The sequence below is a fragment of the Anoplophora glabripennis genome, unplaced genomic scaffold, assembly GCF_000390285.2.
Source record: "Anoplophora glabripennis isolate ALB-LARVAE unplaced genomic scaffold, Agla_2.0 scaffold113, whole genome shotgun sequence".
Classification (NCBI taxonomy): Eukaryota; Metazoa; Arthropoda; class Insecta; order Coleoptera; family Cerambycidae; genus Anoplophora; species Anoplophora glabripennis.
Window position 1 is genome coordinate 297,231 of NW_019416240.1, and position 20,139 is coordinate 317,369.

The following is a 20,139-nucleotide window of genomic DNA, read 5'->3' on the forward strand; positions in this document are numbered from 1 at the left end:
AACCCTTGTTATCCTGCCTGATGGCCGAATGCATGATTCTCTGTAGTTGTATTAAAAGAAAAAAACTTGAATGTATGTTTCAAAACCATTCGTAACTTTAATGTCTATTTACCTTAAGAAAAGTTTTTCACATTGTTTGATATTCATTTAAATAATTTTTAATACATAGTAAAAGAAGCAAAACAAGCTACTTTATCGCGTTATTTTATTCGGGATCTCGTACAAACGTTCGAGCAACTCTCGACATTTATCCGCGTGTGCGTGATTCCCTTTAATTGTAATTGTACACGATCAATATAGGCGGGTGAATAAGAAACATGAACTTTTATGTAGAAAAATCAATTCTGGTCACGTCTAATGGCAAACCAGTATTGAAAAATGAAGCAAAAACCTCTGAATAGTCGTCTAGGTTGACAGGACACATCACATTTTTTTGAACAGTCAAATTTAGGAGATTGCTTGAGGATTACGACTACGCATGCAGAATACAAAGCGATGCAACATTCGAAGAAAAAGAAACGTGTACGAGTGTTGTTAATTTTTAAGTATAATATACAGGGCGTAACTTTCAATGGGAGTCATATTTATACAGATGCTTACTTTGACATTTAGAAACATATACTTAAGTTTGTTTTCAAATCAAATTCCGTCGAAACACTAATTTGTTTAACATTTTTTTCGTAATCTTCATACTTGGCCGCTGTTGACTATTTCATAACGTATAATAGTTTTAATTTTGTGCGTATCATAGACGGTTTAATTTTGTCATCATACAACATAAAATTAAGATGTCTAGCACCGATTCAGCTGATGACGTGCTGCTAAATTCTGCTAAAAGGTTCCACATGCGTATCATTAACCCATTTTGATCACGTCTGAATATTTGACCACTTTGTAGTGCTTAGTATTAAGGCTGATTTTCATTATGTACATCTAGCGCCACTTGTTCTCCACCGTCTCGTGCATTTTCACAAAACAAGCTGCGCACAGATTATACTCCAGCAGAGCTTTACTTGTTACTAGACTTATTTTACATCTTGCGTTACAACATAGTCGAATATTAGCAACAAACTGAATACAGACTCAGTCTGTGCGCAGTCGGTTATGTGAAATGGAAGAGGCACAGCACGGGAGGTGTATATACATAAAGAAAACCAGCATTTTAAGAAACAATAATAAACATACAAATACAACGCGAGTAATTCGCAAACCGTGTGTAGTACTGACGTATATTTACAATGTCATTTTTTTATAATGCAAACTGCAAATAATCCACAATTGTTCTCGCATACACGTTCGAACATCTCTCGACGTATATATCCGCGTGTGCGTGGTTGCCTTTATTTGCAATTCCACACAATCAATGTAGGCGGGCGATTTAGCTGTAAGAAACATGAAATTTTATGTCGAAAAATCGATTCTAGTCGCATCTAAAGGCATGCCTGTGTCTGAAATTAAGCAAAAACCTCTGAATACTCACATAGGTTGACAGACAGCACACCACATCCTTTCGACTGGAATGGATCTTGGACGATTACGTGCATATAGCAGTTGGGAACGGTAAAATTGTAGGCAACAACACCGCGACAATGAATACGACGTTACTCATTCGCATTCCCGGTGTTCGGAGTGTACTCGGATGGCTGCCGTACTTTATCAAAACGAATAGTACACATCTCCATGGGTTAAATAAAGAATCTCGAGGTTTCTGTTGGGAGATTATGGTGTGTCGGGAAAGCAATTTTACTTGGACGTGAGAGGGTGGAAATCAATAATTTAACGAGGACAAAGATTCGTTCTTTTGACGTGGGTAATGGCCTTCGTGGACGGGTGTGGTGCCTGCGTCGTTCGGTTTCGAGTTAAAATTGATAAACGTGTCGCCGGGGCTCGTGTGGTGGCTGGGGCGCGGGCCGACTAACACCTCACCGCGGAAAATGAATTTTTCAAAGCGAATTCAAAGACTGTTCCATTTTTTATGACTTTAAAATATTTAAAACATCTTGGATACATTTTTTATGCGCGAATAGGTACTGCGATCATGTCTTATTTCCGTATTTTTATTTCTGTACTACAGATTTAGAAAACATGCGCCCATGTTGTCGGAGAAGCAGTTGTCTGCAGCGTAGGGTTGCCAACCGTCCTGAATTTCGGTCGACGTCCATTATTTGAACTAATTTTTCATCAAATGTTCTGCGTCCTGCCAAGACTTTTTACAGGAAGCCAAATAATTTTATACATTTGTATATTTTTTCCAAAATATACAAAACTTTTGTTTGCACAATCCGGCAACGGGGTCCTGACTAAAACTGCTGGTTTCTCAACTTTGCATAGATGGCGTTTGCATTTAACGTAAAAAAAATAATAGAAACATATCACCTTTTTTTGAAATATTTTGAAAATGTTATTATCACTTGTATAGTTGTTACGATGCCAATTGGAACCTGTAAATCTTAAAGCACAGGATCGTATGCACTTCTGAAATTTCTCCCTATGCTTTGACCATGATGTGTCACGTAATTTATACTCGAATAGCAATTCGGCGAGTCCGGTATTGGTAGACTAGTCCGCCTGATGTAGAACTGACGGCGGCGCGCTGGTCATCAAAGCAAACCTGTATTGGTCCACTCGGTCGTAAATAAATTTTTTGTATGGTACACGGGTTCACTTAGCTTTGCCGCTTTGCCAGTGCAGTGCAGAGCATTGCTTGTTGGCGGGATATGTTGTTGGTATAATACGTATTATTATTTATTAGTTGATATTATTATTTGTTCATACCGTAGCCAGTAAAAGGTAATAGTTATTAAAATAAATGTTATCTAGTAATTTAGCGTGGCTTTCTGAAGATTTTTTGAAGCGGAGGATAACGAAATAACTCGGGAAAATCCCCAAATAGTGGAACCGGTTTTTGTCGAAAGCATCGAAACAAACTCAGAGTTTAAAAACAAAGATTTACACGTACAAAGTTAACGTATTATATTAAATATATGAATGATTGAAAATTGAAAATAGTGAACAATGTGTTAAAAAAGTTAGGAAACGGATTAACGAATTCACTAAGATATCAAAAACGACAATTTATGGCGTAATTAAAGAAGGATTGATCACGGTATAAAGAGAAAACGGAAAAATACAAAATTAAAGAAAATTGACGATTTTACCAGATGTACTGCGGCGCACAATTTATAATATGTATAAAGAAAATTAAGTTCCTACTTTAAATATGATTCGAGATAAATTAAGCGATTATCCTGATTATAATTATTATAAATCTTTATATATTTTAAGACATGCTTTATTACAATGCGATTTTAAACATAAAAAACTTGACAATCGTATGGTAATTATATGGTAATATAGCTCGGAATATAGTATATCTAGACGAGACAGGACTAAATTTTTCTGGACGTCTACGGATTCCGTAGAATTTAAGAGTTAAACTGTTTTTATGCGGTTCCAATTGAGATCGTAACAGCTATAACTTGTAATTCCTTACGGTCTTTTCAAGAAAAAAATATGTTTCATTTTATTCGAAAAACAAACCATTTCAAATTTATTACTTGTATTTTATTAAAACTTTCATAAAACTTACCAATCACTTCATTAAACCTAGAAAGATTTGTTTCGTAAAAATTGTGTATGATTTTTTTCTAAAAATAGATACAGTTTGTGTTAACACAAAGTGATAATGAAAAGTACGAACCAATTGGTACAAAATATTCAGTGAGATTTTCAATTCTCGGTATCTCCGCCATTGGTATACGAACTTATATTCGAAATCCGTGGATTTTTACCTTTAATTAGATAAGTCACTAGTCCAAATTTCATCGTTCTGCTTCAAAAGTCCTGACAGATATTTTAGAAAACGTAATTTTTTTTCAATTTTAACACTCCGTATCTCGATGATTGGTGACATCGATACTTTTTTTTTAAATGGGATTGTATAAATTTTTGTGTAGGTTTTGATTGATTTTTTTATTCTTTTTCCAACCAAATCAAATTTGTATGCGTTTTTTGAGAAAAAATGAGAAAACTTTCAGCCTTTGACTTTAGTTTACGGTGGTCACTTTCTACATTATATCAAATAGAAGGCGCTGGAAAAACTATTTTGCATACCGCTGTCTGTCACATATCTGTTTGTTTGTAATAGCTGTCACCTTTCAATTTATAACAAAATTAATGATTTTAATGAGTTAGCTGATATACTGCAGGTTTATTATGAATGTAGAAAAAGCAGTGCAGCGACATTACATTTATATCGACAACATTATCCTAATAGAATTTTTCCTAAAAAAATAAAGTTTAATAAATTTGAAGCAAATATAAGAGTTAAATTAAGGTTAAGGTATAGGAAAAATATGTATGTAATAATAACTTGGTAATAATAATAAACAAAAAATTGTACAATACAAGATTAAATGCAAACAAAACAAGAATAGTAACATTTTAAAGTACTGTTCAATCGTTGTTGATTCATAATTCGAATCTTCGAATTACATTTCTAACTGCATTTACTTTAACGTTATGTGGAATATTATTTATTGCGGTACGAATTTTATCTTTCAACCGATCGATGTTATTTGGTGGTGTTAGATAAACTTCGTTTTTTACGAAACCCCAGAGAAATAAATCCACTGGATTAATATATGGGGATCGTGGCGGCCAATGTATGGGTCCTCTCCAGTGGTCTTCAAATGTAGCATTCAAATAATTGATGTTTATTTGGACATTATGTGGAGATGCACCGCCTTGTTGGAAAATAATATGGACATATTCATTAACTGTTAATTCTTCCAAATAAATTCTTGGAACTGACTCTCAAAAAATTGATATACCGTTCACCAGTTACAATACCATCAAAGAAGTATGGCGTCAATATTTTTTAACTTAGCCCATCATACAACACATTAATATGAAATCGATTTTGAAAATTTCTATTTCTTTCTCTTGTAATTTTAGGATTATCATGGCTCCAATGGTATGACGTATTGTATTATAGTCAAACAGACTGTACCTATATGTTATTTTAAAATCACCTTTTAGAGTTTGTCGACATACTTAATTAACACACTGTAGATAGCATTGCCAACAATGGCCGATGGTAGTGGCTGATCATTCGTGCCAATCCACAACATATTGAGGTTAAATGTAACGAATCGTTTAATATTTCAAAAACGCAAATATTTCACTCTACTGGCAAAGCTTTTCTTATTTATTGAATAGTTTATCACTTTCGCAAAAATTAAAGAATTAATGAATTTTCTATTTGTCTGCTCCGTGTGAGATTTTTGGTAAGACAAAACCATTTTCCTTTAAAAAAGACCGTTGACTGATCCTTTTAACGCAAGGAGTTACTTCATAATTTTTTTTTTCATTTTTCACAGGTGACAAAATACCCAAAAAAGAAGAAAAAAACAAAAACTATGACACAAATAAATAATTTCGGACAATATAAAGTTCTTTGTCTATCAAATCATAAAATCCATTATGTATTCGTCTTTATAATTACAGAAAAATAGATCCACAGCGTAAGCTTCCATAAATTACGCGGTAATTCAAGTAAAATGTTTTTTAAGTACCTTTTTTTGCAAAAATACCGAAAACACGTTTCATAAATGTTTAAGCCCCTTAAGCATGGCGTTCTACGAGTTTTGGAATGTCTCAATCGGTGCCGCACACAGTGAAACAACAAAAACATACCGGATTTTGTCGATACTAAAAATAGAGTAAAATATCGACGAAACAACATGAGTGCTAGCAACTTTGAGCGAGGCTTAACGTGTGCTATAGACTTCTAGCCGATTATACACATGCTTTCTAATTATATCCGTAATTACTTTAACCACGACTTGACTGCAGAGCGACTATTGCGCGTCAGCATTCTATGGTCTAATCAATAGGCTAAACTCCCACGTCAATTTTGATCCAATTGCTGCGACATGTTTTTCTGTCAAGTCCTTTCATAACAGACTGGAATGTATTAAACTGTACGACAACATGCAGGTACAGTATCGCAAAAAAATCTATTAGTTCAAGGGAAACGTTTAAAGAATAAAACAAATCTCCAAGACATTTCCATAAAAGTTCCTTCAGATTTGAATTGTACACACAACAGAAGCCTGTATTATCAGTGTTTATCATATCCAAATTATAGTGATTTTTCCTGCTGTTTTGTTTAAAATGCTTAAAACGTTTTTAAAATCTAAAGCATGTTTACCCTTTTGTGTGAGACGAGCCTAAGAGAGGACGTTTGTAACAAAACTCGCAAAAACGACGGCTGTTGTCCTCGTTATAATTGTGCGTTTCCAAGTTTATTCCAATTTGAATGGTTGTTATCTGCAGTGTCAGTATAAAACACAAAAGAATGTTACAGTTCCTAGAAATACCGTGTCATAAATTTGATAAGAAGCGATAACTGACTCATGTTCCGAACACATCCTATAATACTACAACTTTCCTAAAATGCTTTCCCAAAATACTCTACTACTACATTCTGTTAGAGAGGAATAAATCGGGGTTATTTATAAAACAACAGACGGCAGCATGCAAGCTAGAGATCCTCCATTTATTATTACATCTAATCGCGAGCCAACAATGTATACACACTCTAGATTTCTCCACTCAAGTCGCATTACATTGAACAGTGCCCATTCAGAACAACGCAGCAATATTAGATTAAGAGCCATACCTGAGTAGAACCGCAGCATCCTGGTGGGCCGTTCTCGTGAAAAAATGGCGGATCGGGTCGCGCTACATCCTCGGACGTACGGGAACCGTAAAAACAGCTTTTAATTTTGATCAAACCGCATAAAAATATGGACAAGGACACCGTGGAATAAAGCACGGTAACTTTCCACCGAGTTGTGAGGGCGGCGTTGCCGGCGTGTGCGGCCCGGCTGTGTTTACGTCGGTGGGGAAACGACGAGTGGCATAATGAGTGATAAACAAGCATAAATGGCGCAGGATTCGAATGACGGGCTCGTTTCAATGGCACCATCGTGAAATTTTCCGTGTCGTGATTATCATGATTTCGCTGGAATAAATTGTAACAACTTTTTAAACAGGGTGTCCCGAATTTTATCCGAGAAAATTCAGGAATCTGTAGAGGAAGTAAAAATAATGACACTCTGCTATACAGTACTGTTGATTTCGAAACTATACAGTTTTTTGAGATGTAGGGCTCTAAAATTAAAAAAAAAGTTAAATATCTAAATATCATGAATAAAATTGCAATCAACGTAAAAATTAAGTCTGAACTCAAACCAATGGCATAGATCTTTACAAAACGCTAAGTTACGTAAAAAAAAGGATTATTTCGTTCAGGACAAACAAATATTGATTTTCCAGTAGAGTACCTTAATGAGAAAAATGTAACCAGTCCACATGTCTAATATCTCCTCTGGTTTAATTCCTATATTGTATACAGGGTGGCCAAATAAAAACGGAACAGAGCCATTTTCAGAAACTGATTATGACCGCTGTTTGCAATTTTGCGAAATAATGAGTGAGCGAGCAAGGAACGATCCACAGTTCCTTTGTTAACATCTGTTTTTCTGATTAATGCAGTTTTTTCTTGAACGGGACGGTAAATCGTCACAATTGCCGCAATTGGTATTGGTATTTAAATATTTTGGGGTGATGCTTACCCTTGCTTGGAGGTGAAAGTGGCGGAGTCAAAAATACCAGCAAAGAATGTCCCCCTTTAATCTAAAATCAACGGGTCTGAGTGTTTTTCTACAATCTTGACGCAGTTTCTGAAAATGGCTCTGTTTCGTTTTCATTTGGCCACCCTGTATACAAAATTCCTATCTTTATTAATTTTGTTAATTATATCTCAAAATCGACGGAGTTTCGAAAACAGGTGAAATAGCAAAGTGTCATTCTTTCGAAATATACAGAAGACATAAATATTTTAAGACACCCTGTAGAATAATTGTGTAGTATTAACTTATTAAACAGCTTCATTATAAAGACATTATTAATTCTTAACATTCCATTTTTTAATGGTCTTGTTATTTTTCTCAAGAGATTGGATTTGAAAATTTGGCGAATAATCTTAATTTAAATCCTAGATTTGTAGGTCACTCTTTGTCAGTAGGTACAAAGTAAAGCTTTGTGCCAGTAGACACTGAATGGCATTGCAAGGGCGTCGCCAAGACGGCACAGTATTTTTTTTATTGAAAATATAAGTCTGCAACTTCAATCTCTGTAAGAATGGACGCTGTAGCACCCTGTGGAATTTTTTGAAAAAAAAATATTTTTTTTAATTTTCGTAAAAATGCCAACAATCGATTCATGTAATAGACATAATCGAGAAATGAAAATCGAAAAAGATATTCAAGAAAAGCGCAACAAAAAAATGTATATTTTTTTAGTCATTTTTGGACACTTGAAATGAATAAAATCGTTATCATTCATTTTTACCATGAAAGTACAACTCTTAAGGTGGCCATATCCCTGGCCGAGAAATAGTCAAATTTTTGGCACTTTTAGGTACTGAAATCTTGAAAAGTAAAACGTATAGAACAAAAGCACAAAAATAAAATTTTTCATTGTTACTATTTAAATTTACTCAAAATAAAATAATAACTAAAAAAAATACTTATAAATAAAAGTAAACAATTTTAGATGTAGGACTAAGCAAGTAAATGTTATAAGAATATTTACATGTGGAGTTGGATATAAAAAAGTTATTTTCGTAGACTTCAGTACCTAAAACCTTGATGGTTTGATCGTTTTTTGCACCTGTTTATTCGTTTTACTGGGGCATCTTTGAAAATACCCAGTTGGCATGACATAACATTCCTATTATTTGATAAGCTTTAGATTATTCAGTTATTAAATGTTTAAAATTATTTTTATATACCTTTGTGGATAACAAGAATATGGCGCCCTTAAGGAGAAAAATGACCCTTGATTCGTTTCTCTACGACTATTCGTTGAGCAAGAAGAGCCGATTTTCGAGATGCCCATTTTTTCCAAAAATCGATATAACTCGAAAAATTGTTAATATTTTTTAATTTGAAAAAAAGGCACTTTTTTGCTTGCTGAGGGCAACATTTATAGCAAGTAACAAGTTTCAAAACCTTAATTTGCAAGAGATACAGCAAAAACAAAAAAAAATCTATTTTTGACGGTTTTTTAGATATATCTCGAAACGTAATATAGTAATGGATATATTAAAAAATACGAATCGATAGGTTTTTTCAATAGCCACAACTTTATCATTTCACTTTTTCGCTTGGAGTTCGTTTTTTTTATTAGCGAAAAACCGTTTTTTTGATTTTTATGAACTTTTTAGGTTAACTTTGCCGTTTATGCGCCACAGGAAAACATTAGGTATCTTTCTTAGAATTTTTTCCTATATCACCATATTTTTTGTTTCTAGGTGGTATTTTTTGTAAGCTCTTCTACCTATTGATTGGACTATAAAGCTATATATTATGTAAAGCACCAGTTTTATATATTTTATAAATTTCGTTGAATTTCTTTATTTTTATTTATATTGTTTCTTATGTTTTTCTTGTTTTATTAAAAATATTTCTAAAAAAAATAATTCATTGTACCTATTTCTACCTATACTATATATTTCTTCCATCTTCTCTCTCATCTTGCCCTCCTCTAGCCCATCGGCTGGCGACGCCCTTGTGGCATTGACAAGTAAAATAATACACGGTCTGTAGCTTACATTTCATCCACACTCTATAAGTGTAGTTTATGCTGGAAGAATAAAAATGAATTTAAAATTGAAATACACGGATTCGTTTGTTTCCCACTGAATACAATTTTTTAAAAGTGAAGCGAAAACATACATATTTTATTAAAAATGAGAAAAATATTTAGAAACGACATTTAGAGACGATATTCTAGAAATCTCAAGATTTGTATACCAGTTCAATGGACATTTGCCTTTAATTAATTATATCATTACACAAACGTCCATAATCTCCGTTAAACATCCTCGGAGATATTTTAAATAAATGTAATATTTTTTTAACCCACAATATTTAATTTGAAAATCACTACCTTCAAGATCTTAGTCCTTAATGAACCTAGACTACAATGACTTAAGCAACCATTTCCTGAAATTATAACAGACTTAGAAAATACTCTGTATAAGTCTCATTCCAATTTTCGAATGTTTCCCCACAACTGCTAAAAAAATTGAATTCTTAGGGTATTGGTATAATAACGTTGTGAATGAATCCTCTTTTATTATTAAATATAAATATTTTTAAAAATGTGGTAGGTTTCTAGTATCAATTATCTCCCTTCACCCCCCCCCTCTCTCTCTCTAATTAATCAAGTCGAAATACTAAAAAAAACTGACATTGAATTCTACAGAACATTTTATATTTTCCAATAATAATAAACTTAGGTATTTTGTATACCTATTATTTAAAACCTTATTTTCATTTGTTTCATCAGAAGAGCTTGTGTTTCCTTCTTTAAAATAATCATACAATAAAAAACATTTTTTTTATGGAAAACAATATATATTTGTCTCAGTTTGAACATTTGGCACTAAATGACCTATTTTTCGTTCAGAGTCAAATAAAATATTTTCTTATCTGCTCGAATGTTTGATATTCCGGTTCCATTTTAACATTCCCCAGATTGTGCCACTTCCAGGGCACATCGGCAACGTAGCCTCGCCTTTTTATCATTCCGTTTGTTCCGCTCGGTTCCGACAAGGATCGCACAACACAATGTAATCGACCCAGCTGTTATGTGCAGCGCCAATGGCGATTAAGAGCCCGCTTTTCCTGCTGCCGCTGATGTCGGGGTGTCGGTCCCGAGGCACCCCAGGAGGCGGCGGCGGAAAGTAGATCCCGTTCGGCCGCTGCTCATTGATTCTAATTAGTGAGTACGGAAATGCCTACGTTTTGTCGGTTCACCTTGCCCGATTTCGGCAACTAGATCGAGGCATATTCCTAGTGCCACGAGATAGATGTACAGGGTGTAAATAGAATATGTGGACAAACTTTTCTGGCAGATTTTACGTCATAAACTAATGGAAAAAAGTTTGTACAAACATATGTCCGAAAATTCTATGGTTTCGAGATAGACGTTGTTAAAGATTTTGAAAAAATATTTATTTTTTTAATTACAAGCAAACCGATGCAGAGATTTCGTTCAAATTTGATGTGCTACTTTAATTTCCGACCAGGTATGCAATTGCTAAAAGTGCCATAGCTTTTTGCAATTGAAACTTTTAATAATTTTAATTCCTATCCAGATACCAGAGACATGTTTATGGACTTTGTTATTTGTGACGCGGGAGTCTGTAATTAAAGTTTGCACAAAACCCTGTATATGTCTAAATCATTCCTCGCAATACAGATATACAGGGTGGTCCAGATTTTGATAGACAAACTTCGGGAAAGCAGACTAAACAGCAAAAATTAACATCACTTTGCTCTACAAACATAAGCGCAAAAAGCCACCGTTTATGAGATACAGGGCGTTGAAATTAACAAAAATAAATCTTTTTTTTTAAATATCTGGAAAATCACTTCATCAAATGTATCCAAACATTCTTTTATTTTTGTCGAAGTGAATGGTTTACGAGTTAGGAAACATATTATCCAAGTAAACATCTTTGCCACCTAGACTAAATTCCGATCTGATTTTAAATTTTTTGGACAATAGCCTCTTCCAATTAATGGAAGACATACCTTCGAACCAACGAATCGGGACCTGGTTTCAAATGGACTGGGCGCCAACACATTCTGGCCAGGTAGTTCGTGAATGGCTGACTAACAACTACCAAAACAAATGGATTGGTCGGAATGGCCCCATACCTTGGCCACCCAGATCACCTGATCTAAATATTTTAGATTATTTTATTTGGGGGTAACCTAGAAAAATGACGTTTATGCCGTTCCTATAGCAAATAGAGACCAGCTAGTGCAAAGGCTAAATGGGGCCTGCACCAATTTGAAGCAAAATCTAGTTTCAATCACAGCTGCTGTGAATTCTACAACCAAAAGATGCCAAAACTGGATTAAGTTTGGAGATGGACACTTTCAGCAATTGATTTATTTGTTTTTCATATAACTTTACTTGTTGTTCGTGTACTTGAAAGTTGAGTTGGACATGTTTGCTATGATAGTGAAAAATGTGTATCAAATTTGAATAAATTTGATGAAGCGGTTTTCCTGTTATTTAAAAAAATTGTTTTATTTTTTATCATTTCAACGCCCTGTATCTCATAAACTATGGTTTGCTGCGCCTAACTTAATAGAGCAACGTGATATTAATTTTTGTTGTTTAGTACTTTGCCGAAGTTTGTCTATTAAAATCTGGACCACCCAAATTTGTTTTATTTTTCCCATACTTCAACGTTTTGTTTACTTGGATAATGGAATGTTTCAGGCCGTTATAAAATGTATTCATAATTAATTCAGTGGCGTAGAAGTTTTACTTGAAAATAAGGAAACGGTATCCCTGTTTCTCCGCCACTGGTTTTTTAATTTGGACTGTGTACATGCAGAACTAGGAGAAATATTTGAAAAAAAATGTGTACCAAGTTTGGATAAATTTGATGAAGCGGTTTTCCAGATATTTAAAAAAAATGTTTTATTTTTGATAATTTTAACGCCCTGTATCTCATAAACGGTGGCTTTCTGCGCCTATGTTCACAGAGCAAAGTGATGTTAATTTTTGCTGTTTAGTACTTTCCCGAAGTATGTCTATTAAAATCTGGACCTCCCTGTATATTCAGTTTTATGTAAAAATATACATATATTTTTGATATTCTTGAAGAAGTAATAATAATTCCAAGAGTCACTCTGGATATGATTTGTGTTTTATATTGGTCTGCCATCGTAAAATGAAAGAAAAACGATAGATCCAAGCATCCAATAATAGTCACAATGAAGTCAAAGCCTACGATGGTTGTTATCTGTTTAATGTTAAAATACAAATATTAGTGATGTATTTAGACATAAGTGCTGCAATTCCCAATATCAAAGTGAAATTATTTNGAAAGCAGACTAAACAGCAAAAATTAACATCACTTTGCTCTACAAACATAAGCGCAAAAAGCCACCGTTTATGAGATACAGGGCGTTGAAATTAACAAATATAAAACATTTTTTTTAAATATCTGGAAAATCACTTCATCAAATGTATCCAAACATTCTTTTATTTTTGTCGAAGTGAATGGTTTACTAGTTAGGAAACATATTATCCAAGTAAACATCTTCGCCACCTAGACTAAATTCCGATATGATTTAAATTTTTTTGGACAATAGCCTCTTCCAATTAATGGAAGACATATCTTCGAACCAACGAATCGGGACCTGGTTTCAAATGGACTGGGCGCCAACACATTCTAGCCAGGTAGTTCGTGAATGGCTGACAAACAACTACCAAAACAAATGGATTGGTTGGAATGGCCCCATACCTTGGCCACCCAGATCACCTGATCTAAATATTTTAGATTATTTTATTTGGGGGTAACCTAGAAAAATGACGTTTATACCGTTTCTATAGCAAATAGAGACCAGCTAGTGCAAAGGCTAAATGAGGCCTGCACTAATTTGAAGCAAAATCCAGTTTCAATCAGAGCTGCTGTGAATTCCATAACCAAAAGATGCCAAAACTGCATTGAGTTTGGAGATGGACACTTCCAGCAATTGATTTAATTTATTTGTTTTTCATATAACTTTACTTGTTGTTCGTGTTACTTGAAAGTTGAGCTCGACATGTTTGCTATGACAATGAAAAATGTGTATCAAATTTGGATAAATCTGATGAAGCGGTTTTCAAGTTATTTAAAAAAATTGTTTTATTTTTGATAATTTCAACGCCCTGTATCTCATAAACGGTGGCTTTTGCACATAATTTCGTAGAGTAAAGCGATGTTAATTTTTGCTGTTTAGTACTTTCCCGAAGTTTGTTTATTAAAATCTGGACCACCCTGTAAAAATGTACATATAATTTTGATATTCGTGAAAAGAAATAATAATAATTCCAATAATCAGTCGGGATATGATTTGTATTTTATATTGGTCTGCTATCATAAACTGCGCAAAATGAAAGAAAAACGATAGATCCAAGCATCCAATAATAGTCAAAAGGAAGTCAAAGCCTGATGATGGTTGTTATCTGTTTAATGTTAAAATACAAATATTCGTGATGTATTTAGACATTCGTGTTGCAATTCCCAATATCAAGGTGAAATTACTTTTAGAAAAGACACAATCACCACAAGTGGTTGAATATTGTAGTTTTAAAGTAGTGCGGTATCTCTACTGCAGATATGTCAAAAGCACTTTCATAGGACTATTTTTCTTTCCGGTTTATGAATCTTTCATTTAATTTTCTACCTTTGAAGTATTTTTCCTTTGTTTGAGAAAGTTGTTATATTATTGCACTGAACGCTATTTTTTTAATTTCTACTGCTCTCCATATTAAAAACAAACCACACTTCCAGTTTTTCCGAAGCACTTGAAGCATATTGCCAAAAAGATACCTAAATATAACAAGTACAAAGTTTTTCGTACGATTTTAAATTAATATATTTAGATATCACTACCTTTGTTAGCCTCACAACTAAGAGTATTGTGGCATGACAACATTTTCACTGACTAGACCTTGAAGTAATAGTAGCCATTCTGTTACCAAAAGTTCGTTTAGCTTGAGATCACGAGAATTGAAATTATCTAAACTAATGCAAAAAATTAAAGGGTCAAAAGAATTTCCGAAATTTTTCCGTGAATTTTGAGACTGTATTGAGGTGAAAAATGGTCGTATCGGGAATTAAAAAAAGCATATTAAAGCTCTAAGATTGTAGTTTTTAGATCTTTCGGTCGAAATTTTTTAGGAGCTACGGCAATCATGCATTTCTAAGAAATTTTTTTCAGAGAAGAAACAGGGTAGTTTTGAAAAAAACTGTTTTTTAAATGATTACAGACTGCACAAAAATTAATTAGAAATTTGTCTCAAAAAACGGTATGAATCGGGGTCGAAATCTGGTTCGGGTCAACTTTAATTTTAATTTAATTAAAAAAGTTGATGAACAGAAGCATAGGACGGAAAAGCCGAAACGTGCTGGAAACAATTGGATTTTGTTTTTTTCAATGTCCGGAAGGTTTTCCAAAAAACCGAATAAAAACTTCGACTGTTTTCGAAAATTTTTCGATTTTTTTTCATCAATTTTATTTGCAGTAAAAATGTGAGAAAACCTCAAATTTTTTTTTCCATTTTAATCATGATTATGAAGTGTGTAAGCTCAAAAAACGTGACCCTTTATTTTTTTTTCAAAAGTTTGACTCTTTGAAACAAAGGAACGGTTTGCTAGATCGAGATGACACTTCACATGGTTCTTTCTGGGTATATCGAACTGTAAAAGTCATGCTTAACATTAGTCATTTCGTGATATTTCTAATTTAGCCGTCAATTTTCTAAAAAACCATAAATTTCCCTTTTTTTCCTGTTTTTTTAAAATTCGTGTAAAAGATGGGAAAATTTTTTTTCCGAAAAGTTGCGGCAGCATATTATAGGAAATGTATTCCAGTTTTCGAAACTGCCCTTCAATTCTCTATACGACCATTTGTCGCTGAGATATCGATGAGTGAAAACAAAAGGATCCTTTTCCATTAAAAGTCCAATATTTCGATAAAAAATGGTCGCATCGAAATTAAAAAAGAGGAAATTGAAGCTGAATAAACAAGCTATCTGGTTCATGCCAAGACTTAGCTGAAAAAATTTTTTCCAAGTATGTGGACCCAGAAAAAAATATTGCAAAATTTTTTTGTCGCACTATTTCTTTGCATGATAATCATATCTCCTAAAAAATTTCGACCGAAAGATCTAAAAACTAGAATCTTAGAGCTTCAAAATACTTTTTTTAATTCCAGATATGACCAATTTTCACCTAAATACAATCCGTCAAAAATCACGGAAAAATTTCGGAAATTCTTTTGACCCTTTAATTTTTTGCATTAGTTTATTACGTTTACACTATATTACTGCCTAATTAAAAATGTCTTCATACAAGTTTTGACATTTAAAAACTAACAATTTAAATTATTGACCTTTAGTGTTAACAAAGTTCTTTACGTTTGTAAAACCTAAAAAACATTTTTTTTTAAGTGCTTTGCAATTTTTCCAAACTTTCTTATTTTAGCAAGTCATTACTACTGGCGTGTAAAAAGTATCACTGGTTCCCGTTTTAATAAATCTCGACTCATGTATGAAATTCCACATTCAAATGATGCCTATAACATCAAGGTTTTTCCACTGAAATTTTCCATAACATCTAAACTTTGTACACATGCCAAAACACCGCAAAAGTCACGTAGGTATCATATCCAAGTATCGCTTCCATTTACTTAAAATCTTAAAAACGAGATTTAAGTGTAAATATGGGTCACTATTACTATTATTATTATTATTTATTACATCTCTGAGATAATGTAATTATCCTTCAGATAAATCATATCTCGTTTCTTGCCAAGGTGATCTGTCAAATAAAATAGATGGAAGAATGCTAACGTGTCCGATTTCACCTTGCGAATAAAAATAATATGTTCAGCTCGAAAGGATAAAATACTTTTGAATCGGCTTGAATTTATTTTATTACTATTTATTTGAAATCATATTCATTCGATTAAATACTATCCTCGCAATACAAAGTAATAATGTGTTGTGCTTAAACACCTGCAATAACCATACGGAGATAAAAATAATTTTATGGCATATTCGCATTACTACAAACCTAACATGCCGACGACATTTTATGACGCAGCCGATCGGCAGCCGCGATTGCGCCCGAGATAACCGGGCTAAGAATAGGCGCGAATATTTGTATGTCGTGTAACATAGTCGAGTGCTTCGTTTCGCAAGTGTTGAGGCGGGCCCGATGAGAGGATCGGATTGGAAGGGACATTGGCAATTCCGACAGCTTTACAGAACCGGACGGGAATAGTGATCGTTTCGTCCATTAACCCCTTAATACACATTAATTGGAAGTTAGGGGTAAAAAAAACTAAACATTTTTTTTTAATGCAAAAATGCATTCAACGTTCATAACAACAAATTTGGATTTCCAGTGTAGGTAAAAAATAAAAAAAAATCAATATGTTTTGCCCTTTTAATGACAAAAATGGAACGTTCTCAATCATAGCAATATCTGTTTGACAGATTTTTCATTACTTATCACTTTAAATTTTGATTGCCAGTGGGTAGACCAACAAAAAATGAAAAAACATATTTTGATATAACTTGACCGAACGCTATTACCCGTAGGAGTAGATTTTCACATCCTTCCTAATTTATTATTTCCAGTGGCATAAAATAAAAAATAAAAAAATTATTTTGGGCATTCACAAATGGAGATCAAAAATGAAATCTTGTATTCTTTGGTGAATTTTAAGGGTAGTCTTTCCTATAAACTTTTTATTTAGGACGTTTCGTTAAAAAGATACAGTGTTAAACTTCAAAAAATATTTTTAATTTTTTCAAATAATTTAAAAATTAGTAGGTAAGTGGAATAATTTGAAATTAGGCACATGTATTTATGTAAACATGCTCCATTGGCGGAGATACAACCCCAGCAGCACAAACATATTTTTTCGACATACTGGCCAATTACTGTACACGATACTTTTTTGACAATACTGGTTGACAGTATAAAGCCAATACGAGCCCGACATTAATCTACTGGTTATATTATAGGAATTATATTGACTGCATATTTTGGACGCATGTTTTGTACCAATATTGGCTAAATCTTTCAAATATTGGGCCTAGATTCAATGTGTTACCTATATGAGGCCAATATTGGGCCCATATCTTGTGCTACTGGGGAAGGTATCGGTGGCATATTTTTCTAAATAAAATAGTACGCCACTGCTTTACGGCAACAACCGTGATATTTTCGGATTTGTCTTTCAATTTTGTTCAAATTACTACCCTCTTTTTCGAAAAAAGGCTGATCTTTTACTGTGCAAGTGCACAAGATGCACAAGGTCGGCTTACATTTATGGTTAATCTTTTTAATTAATTTTCTCGAAAACAGAAGCATTTAAACCATTAGTTTCTTAATAAAAGTTGCTCACTCTTCACTTTTCAAGGAACACACCCTGTATAATGTTGCAAACAAAATTGTAATCTGCCGAAAACAGTTTGGGCAAGTCACAATTCGGATAAACATGTAACCACTGCTTCACGTGAAAATTAAGAGTAGGTGCACTGATCGCAAGACATCTATTAATAAATAGTACAACCATCAAAACTTTCAATGTAGAAAACTGTGTGTATAATGAATCCCGAGCCTAATTATTTGAGAAATTAAAGCAAAAACCACATTAATTTCTTTATGCTCGAGCGTGAGTGGGGGCGTGTGCAAAATACGGGCAGAAGCATATGGTCTTGCTTTGTCGTCCATAAAGATGCAATTTTCTGAAAGTGAGAAACAAATCCAGAATATCATTCTTAACCTATGAACTGAATTGATAGTTTTTAAAACACTAACATTGGTATACACTAAAATATAGCCAAGTTGTGATTATGAATTATTTTTTTATTTATTTAATTGATAGGCAAATCTAATCCGTCGACATCCGTAAAAAAATTGTTTAAAACTGTCAGTTTCTTTATTTATTTGAAAGTAATATTCTTAATAAACAACTATGAACAAAAATTTGTTAGAAAGTTACAGTCACGTCAATTATTTTTTGATATAATTCGGCAGTTATAGTCTTTCCGAAGTCAGTTGTATAAAAAAGCCGAGCAATAAAATTCAGTTCAGAGTTTCATAGTTGAGAGTTTCATAGGCGCCCCAAAAAAAGTTTTCTGTTAAAATTACAATAATTTGTATATAATGTGTAGAAAATTTGACAAAACAACATATTTTAATTATTTATGTCCTCAAACAATTTTATTATATTAATGGTAAATTTCGTTTTGTTCCGTTTCAAATGGTGTCCAAAATGCCGTGTTGTAATAATATTAGTAAACCAAATATCCCTCTTACTTCTCCCTTTCGCAATTGTAATGTGAATGATTAATAGAAAGTACCTATAATAAATTAAAATTACTTGAATCACACAAAATTCCGCATTGTTGCACTACACTGCCCAGCGACTTGTCGACAACTGAAATTCATGACGTAATCGACCAGAGCAACAGTGCGTAACACCATTCTTCAACTGGGTGTATAGATTTCTACGACCTGCACGTTTAGTTCGACCAGACCAGAAGTTTTTCAAATATTTCAATGCCGAGCTGCTGCGTCAGCGACCGAACCTTGTACATACTGTCATTCTCTTGGTTCTTCAATTGATATCGTTAAGACTATACCAGAACTTCTAAATTTTAGTTTTAATTAGCCCAAATTTTATTTTTTTTTATCAATACCGTAAAATAGTACCTAAATAGAAATAAATCGTAATAGTGTACTAACTATGGCTGTGATAATATACATATTAAATTAAATTAAATTTTTTATCAACTTTAAATTATAATTAGGCTGAAAATGGAGAGTACCTACGGACGTTAGGTATACACCCGACTTTAAAAATACAAATTTGATGGAATTTTAACGAAACAAGTAAACACCGGTTGTTTTCGTTCAAATTCATTCATAAAATTATGAGAGCAAGGGCAGTTGACGAACGGCCGCTTCGGTTGAGTATTTGTCGTTCCGTGCGTTTACCGACAACCGAGACCGAGTTATTTGGGCTCACGGTAGCTTGGCTGTAAAGCGCAAACAAACCGATGCGCGACGTTGTCACGTCATATCCCTGTGGTTTAATCGATGCTCTCTTGACTATACGTATTTACCTCTTGCACCCATATGCGGAGCATTATGCATATGGTATACTAGTACTAAACCGTGAAAATCAGAATCGGACTGATATAATAGATATAGATGTATATAATCTTGTTTAATGATTGAATATTTTTCCATTAGAATATTATAATGGAATAATATGCATTAATTATGTCTGTAAATTAAGCAACCCTTTACCGAGTCTCCTGCAATTTAGTGGGACTCCTGTGGTTTTTTCCATGTCATGGTTTACTAGTTTAGTAGTAACAGTAGTTTGTTTTTAGATTTTAATTCCATGTTTTAATTTACGTTTTTGCTTTGTTTTTATCTCTCTGTATTTTAGCTTTTACCTATTG

At 33.4% G+C, this 20,139-nt stretch overlaps 1 protein-coding gene across 5 annotated transcripts in view; it reads right to left on the reverse strand.

Moving 5' to 3' along the window:
- Positions 1-20,139, reverse strand: part of LOC108905970 (serine/threonine-protein kinase tousled-like 2) — a 206,045-nt gene that overhangs the window by 147,410 nt on the left and 38,496 nt on the right. The window contains exon 1 of one of the 5 annotated variants that reach the window (XM_018709071.2): positions 6,686-6,761. The exons of the other annotated variants lie outside the window; for them this stretch is intronic. Coding sequence (XP_018564587.1) covers positions 6,686-6,704 — 19 coding nt within the window. The 5' untranslated portion in view covers positions 6,705-6,761. Of the gene's footprint in view, positions 1-6,685; positions 6,762-20,139 lie in introns of those variants that run through there. 5 annotated transcript variants of the gene reach the window in all.